The 12,092-nt window shown below is 47.8% G+C and overlaps 1 protein-coding gene across 3 annotated transcripts in view; it reads right to left on the bottom strand.

Moving 5' to 3' along the window:
- Positions 1-12,092, bottom strand: part of LOC119174420 (protein SSUH2 homolog) — a 77,203-nt gene that overhangs the window by 24,084 nt on the left and 41,027 nt on the right. For all 3 annotated transcript variants that reach the window (XM_075895665.1, XM_037425312.2, XM_075895666.1), the window contains 5 exons: positions 7,492-7,564; positions 6,962-7,091; positions 3,063-3,123; positions 1,289-1,476; positions 103-197 (listed from right to left, as the gene is read on the bottom strand). In XM_075895665.1, the coding sequence (XP_075751780.1) occupies positions 103-197; positions 1,289-1,476; positions 3,063-3,123; positions 6,962-7,091; positions 7,492-7,564 (547 nt within the window). The remainder of the gene's footprint in view (positions 1-102; positions 198-1,288; positions 1,477-3,062; positions 3,124-6,961; positions 7,092-7,491; positions 7,565-12,092) is intronic.

The raw sequence follows: 12,092 nt of genomic DNA on the forward strand, positions 1-12,092 counted from the left end.
TTGTGACATTTATCAACGTGGTATCTCCCGGTCACTTCAAAAACAGGAATGGTATCGACCAACTCCGATAGGTATCGATCGACAGGCGTCAATCGCACTCACCGCATCCGACCCATGCCGTGACACTGGAAACATCGATCGTTGTCGCCCGATAGACTTCGCTTCTGGCCGTCGCCCTGACAGTAGTTGCACTGCTCCTAAAGGAATCGACAGATAACAAACGTGACGTTTCAGTCGACTCAGTTTCACAACTCGTAAGCGCCTCTATAGAGCTTCTTGGTCAGACGGATTTTGTAGTATACAACGAACAGCGCGACGTCTCGATGGCAAAACGAGTAACAGCCTTGCACAAGGGGGGGGGGGGGGGCGCCCACCATCTAGTCATTAAATAGGTCGGGGAGGGAGGTGAGCGCAAAGTCAGCCAGGCGCATTGCCACAATAGAGAAAGAGGGCTCTGCAACATGGGGGGGGGGGGGGGGACGCAATGTCAGCTTCATAGATTCGCGTGATAGGGAGGTGGGCGCTGCGACAAACCTTCGCCCCCCTCTCCCCTGCGTGCGCCTATGGTTGCTGTAAGCATGCTGATAAAACGACAACATTAGCACAACATCCACGAGACGTTCTCGGAAGGTTTTTGAATGAACCAGGAGTCTGTATTTCCTTCTCTCCCGTCCTCCATCATCCCCAACTGCCTGTAATGTAGGCGATATCGAAACAATGTGTCGGGGCGCCTCTTTCCTCACACGAGCCTATAGGGCTTGTTTATATGAAAGAGTTTTGACACAGATGTATATATGTATATTAAAAAAAGCAACGTCCTTGTGCTACGTTGGTCATCTTTGATGCTGCTCACAAGGTAACACTACAGGTGTATTGCAAGGGCAATTCGGGCGCGCTGCTCTCGTATAGTACAGCACTATGCCTCGAAGATTTTTTTATTCAACCTACCTACCCAAAATACGATGATTCATGAACTGTAAGCCTCAGCCCAACGCAATATTACGAACGCGTGCACTGGGACCCAGTTACGTATTTCCTCTGATTCCTGCACTCTGACTGCAATATCGTATGCAGCTTAGCTTAGTCGTCGATCGCATATCCAATCGGTTGTTCTAAACAGCTCTGGAATACTTTAAAAAAAAATCCAATTGTGTTATGAGAATGAACGCGTCTGGTATGCTCGCGATAAATATGAGTTCGCTGTTTTACTCGACCTTTGCGGCGCTCTCGAATGACGTCACGATGCGTACAGTACACAGCCGCGCACAAATAAGGTCAGTGTACTTACGTATCCGTTTCCGTTGCAGGTGGCGCACCGCTTCCTTCCGACGCCGCCGCAGGTGTGGCAAGTCTTGACCGAGGCCGTGTGGGGCACTTCCACCGAGGTCGTCTGGCACTGGAACGGCGTCGGCGAGGGCACCGGAACCTCCCAGGGACCAGGAGCGGGACCCGCCGACGGTCCGTCCACCGGACCACCTGGAAACCGCGAGTCGGCGCTCTTACGGGCTCTTTCGTCGGTCTTCGAGCTGATACGGGCCGAGCTTTAAATTATCCACACACGGTTCCGAAAATGACGGCAACCAAACCTATTCGAGTGATAGCTCTATTCGTCCTGGTACAAACCCAGAAAACGCTCTTGTGCATGCGTTTCACCTTGAAAGTCAGACAGAGGTCAATTTCTTTTTCTCACGTGCGTTGCTTTTGCAACTGACATGTGCAGTGTCGCTTTTTATTGTCTATGGGTTCACGTACTCATTTAACAACTAGGAATGAGATAGCTGTTAAAGCATTTCTCTAAACCCAATATATTCAATGTAGAAGATGCACAGCACATTAATTAGTAAGCAAATAATTCCCGTCCGTGATAACAGCTACTATATATTCAATGTTTCCGGGATTCTCGACGAGTGGGCGAAATAAAAAAAAAGAAAAAAAAGGGGGACCACGTGTCACGAGGTACCTTCGTGCAAGGTCATCGACCGGTTACCTCCGAACGATCGATGCCGTACGTTTGTTGCACTCCCGTAACGCACGACAATTCCTTAAAGGATGGCCCGATTTGACAGGTATAGGTCCCAGATACTGCATGATTTACGTGAATAGTTGCTTTGGTTAAAATTAAAACAAGACAGAACTTTGTGGGAAGGTGGAGGTTTGAAGGCATCACAGAAGTAATTGAGCAAGAGAGCAGGTCCACTGCAGAGATCCACGACAAGGAATGTTCTGGAGCCAGGGATTTGGCCAAAGGACTGCACAAGGTGGACGCACATCCCTTAGTTGAAAAACTGACGAGTTCAGAAACATTCTTCGTGCTAAGATTCTCAACGCCACTGCTAAGTAGGTACTGAGGCGTTAACTATATTGAAATACCAACCGCAAGAAATGCTGGTCTCAAAGTCAATGTATAAAATTTGTGACGAATCTCCGAGTTAGAATTACTGTTTCTATCGAAATTCACGCGATCGTGTCCCCGAATTAGTTCATTCTCGAACAGTGTAATTGACACGAAACCGAGTCACCGTAGCGCAAGTGAAAACGACGGACACTCCCATGTGACCGGTGTAAAGTAGTAACATTAGGTGCGTTACGCCGGATTCCTCAAACATCTAGTTGCTAAGATTTTGTCGGCGGGGCTTGATGTACTCTGTCGCAATTAGCGAGCGGGGCAATTTACTATGATAAAAAATGGTCCTTTGACTCATTTTGGTGCGCTCTAACTTGCCACTTTTGTGACTCACTTTAAAGAGTCATTTTAACTCTATTTGGAGACAACTGCATTCACGTCAGATTCGTGGGAGTTAAATTGAGAGTGAATGTGCCTCTTTAAAGAATGTCATCGAAAAGATCAAAAGGTACACTTTTGTTTTTCTTATAGTTTTGGCCGTTGAGTGCATGGTTGGCATAAACTTGCAGGTTTGGGCGAGGGAGACGGCGCTGATTGCCAAGGCAATACATTGAAAGATGCCTTGACGCTTTCAACCTTTTCCTCGTGTATACGATGCGTAAGTCTTAACGCTGGTTTTGGAGAAGAAAAGAAAAAAAAAACGACCCACGTGACTCACCTGTGTACGGTTCGAAGCACCAGGCTGTCTGCCGCTTCTCAGTGAACGTCTCCAAGGTGTACTGGAAAGCGAGTCACACTGCGTTACGCGTGTGCACGGAAGTTTGGTGCGCATTCTCGTATTTCATGGCCACCCTAACCCTTAGGCAAATATTTGAAAAAGAAAGAACACGCACTAATTCGCACTTTTGTTTAGAATGACGTTGGTCAAAGATTGTCACTGTTTAGAATGGCGAAAATTAGCTGCAATGATATTGTTACGAGAGGGTACACAGAGAAACGAGGTTGCAGCTAAGATATATTTGCACGACGCCAAGCCTAAGCCGAGATGGCAAGCCAGAGCGTGCCCCACATCCCAAAATCACGTCGTCTTTCTCGCTGTCTGTCTTGATTCTTCAGCGTGATGAAGTCTCGTAACAATATGATAGCTTTCGCAGCAGATAGATTCAACGAGACAAGGACTGAAGTAACATAAGTTGAACAGAGCGCACAACTGCGTAATGTCGTCCTGTCTGAATAACATACGTTGCTATTTTTTACAAAATGTCTCTGAAACATGAGTGATTGACAGTCAGTGAAATGTCGCAGCGGCACTCATAGGCGCACAGGCGAAGAGGCAAGGGGGAGCCCCCCCCCCCCCTCCCCACCTAATCCCTATAGTTACCTACGAGGGCGGCGCAAAATCTGCCCCATACATTGGCTTATTAATGTGGGAGGAGTGGGCATTGTGATGAATCTTCGCCCCTCTTGGTGGGGGACCCAGTGCACGCCTACGACAGTGCTCCAGTAGTGAATAATTTTTAAAAGCAAGATGCCGGAAATCTTTGGAGCACGCGTACACACATGCAAACACATTCAAAAGAAACAAAAGAAAATAACGCAAGTCAACTGAGCACAGGTACGAGTGTCCCTCTTTGCACATTTGTAAAGAAATTCATTCCTGCCGATCGCCACGTTCGTTCGATGCAATTTACTGTTGTAATATCAACAAGAACTAGGAGTTATAGCACCGTGCATTGTCACCAGTGAAATGGGAGATACGCACTCGAGCGTTCCACTTAAAAATATACCGGACAGTAAAAGAAAGAAAGAAAGAAAGAAAGAAAGAAAGAAAGAAAGAAAGAAAGAAAGAAATAAAGAAAGAAAGAAAGAAAGAAAGAAAGAAAGAAAGAAAGAAAGAAAGAAAGAAAGAAAGAAAGCGCACCGTTTCTGCTGTCTTCGTTAGTTTATACATTGATTCAGAGAAAAGAATTAACATGTTTATTGAATGTATCTGACGCCTGGCAGTAACTAGTAGGTCGTTAAGCAGTTTTTTTTTTTTTTTTGCGGTTCTGAAAAAACAAAGTCCCTGTTTCACCAAAAGGGCAAAGAAATGAATGCGATAGCAACATACTCGAATGTTTTACGAATAGGGGCTAGCATTCTAGGAGCAATACTACTTGTAGTAAATATGCGCTTGCTAAGTAACCAAGCTACCTGCGGCGCGGTCACAGTAATCTGTTGTGGTCATCTATAGATGACCACAACAGGGCTCGTGCGTAGGGACGGCGTAGATATACGAGGTGAGGCTGGCAGTGAACTCATTTAGATACGATCACACGTAACTCTACAAAACGCTGCTGTAAGAAAACACGGCCGCTCCAGGTACACTTTTCGCACCATTTTTTCGCGTTGAGAGCGCAGCCCGTAGAAGCTACCGCCTGCGGTAGAAGCACTGGCCGCGCGCTGATCGTTGCTGTGATAGCGCAGCAACGATCACCCCCCCCCCCCCCCTCTGTTTGCTCATAAGATAAGCGCGCGCGAAGACGAACCCGAGCGGAAAGGCGATGTTCACTCCGCAGAAAGAGGATACTAGCGCATTCTTCTCCGTATATAATATAAATACATATACATATACGTGAATGACGGCGGCGGTGGCGGCAAAAAACCAGCCAAGACTGTTCAGATAATTGCTATCGCAATACAAGAAATGCAGCTGTCGCTATTGTCAGACGGCATCTCGCCTGAGGGGCTCCCATGCGTCAGAGGGAACAGACGCTCGGCATCAACTACCCACAGAGGCCTGCTGGCAGGTTTATTCGGGATAAATGTATAAGCGATCGATCTCGAACGGCGATGACAGTCTACATCGGCGCGCCTGCTCAAACTCTACCGTTTCCAGGCCACTTAACAAGCTGTTGGGACAATGTACGAAGAGACAAACACAGCCAGCGTCTTTTCCCAATGTTCGCTCGCCCGATCGACCCGATAATCGACCAGCGCTACACCGCGGTGCCGGGCGTGTTCAGTGGTTGCTCGCTTTATCGGCGCGGTTAGGAGTTATGTCCGTTGCCGTTTCATGCGTATTTGTCACGTGAACTGCTGTGCAAAACACTCGCAAATGCGCTTTGTTTCGCGATTTCGCCGGTGTGTCATCTGCATACAACGACACTGGTTACAGTGTCCACCTTAAAGTGTGAATACACGACGATGACAACGTAGCTGAGAGCCACTTCGTTTTTGTTACTGTAGTTCTGTTTTCCACTCAGCACATGATGTCTTTTATGCGAAGTTGTCACACCTCTAGCATATCACTAACAAAGGAATGGTGTCAAGTGTCTGACTCTCAAACGTGCGCGCCTGTTACATGCTTCGATTACGGTATATGCGCTTCGAAATAAGAACCGTCACCTAAGAGCGATCGTCTCATCTGACGTCGCGAAACAGCAACCATGTGTGCACTCTGCGTCAAAACCTTATACTAGATATCAGAAAGTTTTGAATTTCTCAGCCACCTGTGACCGCATCCGGTCGAACAGTTCAGTACACGTGGTCAGCGTAGTTTTGAACAGGTCGGAAATTCATGTCCGAGGCTGCCTGACGAAGCGGCAGAATTTTCAGCTGCTTCTTGCGTCTAGTGGTCCGTAAAGTTTTGACGCTGACTGCACGCGTGTGCCGCGAGCATATATGGGACTCGACTCGTTCAGACTCAGATCAAGCCGAGAGTATGGGTCTGAATGAGTCCGGGTGAGTAATGTTTCGAGGTCGAGCCAGAGTGGGTCAGATTGAAGAAAATTTTCGCGAGTGCGAGTCTGAGAGAGTCCGACTCGGAAAAATCGTAGTGAGTCTTCGGGCAGGGGTGGCCCTTACACCGTCCGTTATATGGTCATGGAACTGGTCTCATTTACGAGTTGGGGATACGTGTACGTATTGTCCCACTCCTGCGATGCAAGCAGATGCATACCACCTTTTATGGACATGTAAAGGGTTGCAGCTGCAGAACGCTCCCGTCACCTTGCTCAAGCCGGCCTTCGCAACAGCGACACAGCCAGTTACAACCGCTGGATACATGAAAACAGATTCCACAAAACACTACTTCACTTCATACACAACACCGGCCTAACAGCAGCCCCGCCGCGGTGGTCTAGTGGCTAAGGTACTCGGCTGCTGACCCGCAGGTCACGGGTTCGATTCCCGGCTGCGGCGGCTGCATTTCCGATGGAGGCGGAAATGTTGTAGGCCCGTGTACTCAGATTTGGGTGCACGTTAAAGAACCCCAGGTGGTCGAAATTTCCGGAGCCCTCCACTACGGCGTCTCTCATAATCAAATGGTGGTTTTTGGGACGTTAAACCCCACAAATCAATCAATCAATCAACCGGCCTAACAGCACACTTTTAACAAAAATATTGTGCCTTAAAGGCAAGTCTTTATTGCAATAAAAAAAAGTCTGAGCCCGAGCGAATCCTACGCGCAAAATTTATTTCACGAGTGAGTCTGAGTGAGCTCCACAAGTTTTGCCGACCTATATGGCTACGAGTTCACGCTGATACAGGTCACTCCGGCGTTGATTGATTGATTGATTGATTGATTGATTGATTGATTGATTGATTGATTGATTGATTGATTGATTGGCCACTCACGTGGAAGGCGGACGTGTGGTCGATCTTGGTGATGGCCATGTCTCGCGCGCACGCCTTGCCGTAGCAGCAGTGCTTGGCCACGTGCTTGGTTAAGGCTTGCCGGGCCTCTTGCTCCGTCACCTGCGGAGTGCTGCGCGAACCCACGCCAGCGCCATCACTCGGGGTGTCACAGAGTATACAGACAACACGCACGCACGCACTAACTGCATGCCGTCTCAAAGCTTCAACCATGCGCTAGTGCGATGCAGAACCGTCGCACTATGTGTAGTACATATCATACCACCTCTATGATTGCTATAGATGCCTGGAAGCTAGCTAAACGAGAACTTGAAATCATGCACGTTAGTCGTCATTAACAGCTCCGGTGAGAGCGTGGTGTCTATATATCTTGACGCTATAAATTCGGTGTCGTTCGACACGTGCTACTGTAGGACGCAATGGGTACATGCACCGTGCATATATACGGTGAGAGACTACCACGAAATAGTGTTTTGAAACTTCTATAGATATATACAAAAGCAGCTTCGTACCATGGTAGCGGCGCTCGCTTAGGAGTATCCTCTTCTTTGGGTGTCGAGGGCGTGTACGGAGGTGGGACGTCCACTGCGAGGGGCAAATAGCATAGCTTCTCGTTTGCACGATAATATAGATAGATACGTACCACATGCACAAAACATGCCCCTCCACCACTTCGTCCACCGAAACCAAAAGATTCCGCGAGTACGCCTCGTTCGTACACATGCGTCTCTCCTCAGCAACGAGCGCGTTTATGTGACAACCCCATGCCCAAATCTGCAGTCTCCAACTCGATCCGGGCGAGGTAGAAATTGTACCACGCACACACACGTACATATACTGACTACTGCGTAAAACCTTCCGACCACGACACGCGAAGTAAACTTATGAAGTTATTGCTCCTAAGTACCAGCTCCAAACTGATATGGTCCCCAACCTAGCACTTTTTCACACTTTTTTTTCAGCCTACACAGTGTCCCGGTCAATGTCCTTTCAGTGGAGGACACCCCAGCTTGTACCGTTTCACGTGTGAGTGTCCCGAACCGCCAGACATGCCTAGAATCCCTCCCTGTCCCAGTGGGAATCCACTACTTCGAGCACAGCCCTGGACAGAAGACTTCACGCTCCGAAACTCCACAGGCAAAACGAACAAAAATAATGATTGCTTCAAATACTACCCCTATATTATTTTATAAATGTACAATAATAAGAACTGTTGGAGTTTAATGCCCCGAAACCACGATATCGCAAGACACGCAGTGTAGCCGAGGGTTTCGGAAATTTAGGCGGTCTTTTAACGTGCACCTAAATCTAAGTATACACAGGCCTCAAATATTCTTTCGTCTTCATCGAAAATGCGGCCGCCACGGCCGGGATTCGATCCCGCGACCTTTGGGTCAGCAGTCAAGCACCATAGGTAACCACCATGGCGGATAAAAATGTGCAGCTCATCATCATTAATAGGTAAAGTGATTCTTCTTATTGCTGAAGAGAAAAAGCCGCTGCGGATTCTAACTTTAAAAGAATGCCGAAACTTGTATGTTCTAACGAACTCGTAGTTTCAAACGGGACTCAACTCGCCAGAGTTTGCTGGCGCCAAAATCGGCACACACATGAGAAAACACTTTAAAAAGAACCGCGATTACGTAAAGAACGTTATAATAACGAAGGCAAGTTGAGAACTTTAGTTTTTTTTTTTGTAGTCTTTTAGCTAATAGCCGACCTTTTTCAATCGAACAAGTTGAAATAGTAGTTTTGAAGGCAGAGGGGAGAGCGATAGAGAGAGAAAAGGGTTACCACTCTAAACAACGATCTGTGCCACTCGCTCTTCTTTTTTTTTTTCTGTCCCTTTAAAACGAAACTTTCGAGAGAGCCTGTAGCACTTTCGAATGACGACGCTCACCGGAACCAAAGACGTGCGGCTCGATGGGCACCACGACGGGCGGCTTGCGCTTGCCGAACTCCACGGGCTCGAAGAATATGCTCGTTTGGGCCATGTCAATCTCCACAACGACTCGTGTTCTATTCGACGCCGACGCGCGGGTGCCGAACTCCTCGGGCTTTGCGGCGCGATTCACTCGGTTGATCACGAGAAAAAACGCGGAACGAATTTTCGCCTTATTTCCCTCTTCCATATACCCGTTCCTTTCTTCGATTATTTTTGTCTTTTTTTTCTCTTTCTTTCTTATACCATCTCGAGGGACGAGGCCTCGCCGCAAAAGCAAAATCGCAGCTCGCAGAAAGAGTGGGGGAGAGAGAGACTTCAAACGAAGCGCGTCCGTCTAGGTCACGTGATGGAGCGTCTCGTAAACAAAAAAAAAAAACAAAAAAGAACGAGCAAACGACGAACGTCGGGCTGTTACCAAAAGTCTCCATCCTTCGACACTATAGCTAGACCTATGCACGGACTCGGGCAAAGAAGACAGTGTTTTAATGAACAAGCAAAAATCAAGAACACCCACTATCCGCACACGCGTAAAGCTATTGTTGTCCGGCGGCTTATAAGCACTTCATTGTTTTTACCCCTCACTCTCTCACCCTCTTTCTTTTCGGGCGTCGCGGCGTGATTTCAATAACAAAGGCTTCATTCACCCTTTTTTGTTTTGTTTTTATTCGTAATGAAGCCGAATCATACTGATGACATATACACCGGATACAATTATCGACGCTGTAGCCGAGGAGTAACGAGGTAATACGGTAAATTCGGGTATCCGTTTTCCTCCCGCGCACGCGTCGGACCTTTCCGTTGCTTGCTTTTGTTTTATAAAAAGGGGCGGGCAATGTTGTGTTTTTCTCGGCATCGGCGGCGTAGTTCCGTGCAGTACGTAGAGTGGGACCAGCGGCTCTGCCTTGTGCGACGGCCCCTACTACGGCATGCACGAGTGAAACGGCTCAGTATTTGTTTTTTGTTTTTCTTTAGAGCACAGCAATGCTAGGACATACGCAGAAGCGTAGTTTTGATAGAGAGCGCTGCACTGCAACTTAGGCACAGTCATCGTATTAAGCACAATACTTCAAGGAAACAGCACAGCGATATACTGCCCACATCAGTACTTCATGCACCAGCCGAAAAGTAACTTGTGCGCATTTGACCCTCTGCATACAGAGCAAAAGAGGCACGCGGCAGTGGCTCTTGTCGCTCACATCGTAGAGATCCTCCAGATCAAAGTGCAAATCGCGGAGAAAATCCAATGGCCAATGACGAGGCTCGCGATAGGTTTTTTTTTTCCCCATCTAATTTCGAAAGCGACGAGGCTTACGAGTTCGAGCGGATTACGTCAAGCTGGTCCGTATATAAACGCTTCTGTTCTTTGAGAAGCAGTTGTTAATGACAGCTTACTCAAATAATCGCGCGGTTCGCGGAAATTGTAAGTTCACCAAATTGTTGACGCGTTCATACGCATGTTTATGATTGCGTAATGTCTCCCGCGGCGCCTCGTTCGTCGGAATGGATTACTGACTTTAATTGTGCTACCACTTCAGTTAAGGGGTTATGTTCAGAAAAATAATGACCACAATTTGTCCTCATCATGCGTGCAACACGCAACTATGGCAACAGCGCGATATTTCCACCGTGGTCATCAACACAGACATAGCTGGCGTTGAGTCGGTAATTCATGGCTAAGCGAGCGTGTTCCCCGTCTAACACACTGTATGCGCTCGCTCTGACCAATCACGAAACTTCCCCGAAGTGACGAGTCTTCTATGCATCATGTTAGGCATTCCAAGACTCAACATGACTGTGTAATTGGGAACAGTACACTATAAAGGCGCGGACAGCAGAAAAAGCACACTCAACAGAACACAGCATATGCATTTTCTATTTTTCCTGTCTTCAGCCTGCTGTACCATCAAGTAGTAAGTAATACCCACAATCTCAAATTTCCTGCGTCGTTGACATTACTGACTTAGCCCGAGGAATTTAATGCAATAGTGCGGGCTTGCTGGGTGCCATGAATCTTTGAATATATAGCAAGGGAAAGAAAGAAAGAAAGAAAGAAAGAAAGAAAGAAAGAAAGAAAGAAAGAAAGAAAGAAAGAAAGAAAGAAAGAAAGAAAGAAAGAAAGAAAGAAAGAAAGAAAGAAAGAAAGAAAGAAAGAAAGAAAGAAAGAAAGAAAGAAAGAAAGAAAGAAAGAAAGAAAGCGAACCAACCAAATTCTTGAGAATCAATAGACTGCGTTGAGAATCAATAGACTGTGCACAAAATTTTTGCAAGGAAGTCGAAACGTCCTTTTCAACTTTTGTTTGAGCGGTGTACTTTCTCAAATGCTTCATTTCGACCAGGCGGGTTTTCCGTCGAACTGCGACGGCATGAGAGGAGCACACGATCGCGACGACGACACAGCTCATTTAGGATCAAATACTCGATGAATCTGCCACCGAGCGTACAATAAGTTGGCGCGAGCACTGCACGGAATTAAACGAGACGCGCGGCGCACGGGGGGACTTTCGCTCGCGATCCGTAGACGACGCTCCGTAACGGAAGCCCACTCAAGCGGCGCAGTACCTAGGTGGAGTCGAGGGACAGAGACGCCACGGAACCTTCGCTAGTGCATACGGGCGCGATGCGTCGTGACGTATACGCGCGCGTTACCGCGACCTTCCTCTTCTTGCCGCGTGGATCCATGGCACGTGCGACGTGGCGACGTCGTACACCCTTGTTCCAAGGAGCCGCGCCGCTTACGCATAGCGGTGGTGCACCGACGTGGTGTACTATACACCAAACAGCGGAGACCACGCAAAAAGTATTGATTGATTAATATGTGGGGTTTAACGTCCCAAAACCACCATTTGATTATGAGAGACGCCGTAGTGGAGGGCTCCGGAAATTTAGACCACCTGGGGTTCTTTAACGTGCACCCAAATCTGAGCACACGGGCCTACAACATTTCCGCCTCCATCGGAAATGCAGCCGCCGCAGCCGGGATTCGAACCCGCGACCTGCGGGTCAGCAGCCGAGTACCTTAGCCACTAGACCACCGCGGCGGGGCCACCGACGTCGTGTACTACACACCAAACAGCGGAGACCACGCAAATAGTAAGGTTGCCTCTCTCACTTCGGTGAAGAAAAATAAACGAGCCAGTGCGAACCTTAATTCCTCGACATAATTAACGC

The sequence above is a fragment of the Rhipicephalus microplus genome, chromosome 5, assembly GCF_043290135.1.
Source record: "Rhipicephalus microplus isolate Deutch F79 chromosome 5, USDA_Rmic, whole genome shotgun sequence".
Taxonomy (NCBI): domain Eukaryota; kingdom Metazoa; phylum Arthropoda; class Arachnida; order Ixodida; family Ixodidae; genus Rhipicephalus; species Rhipicephalus microplus.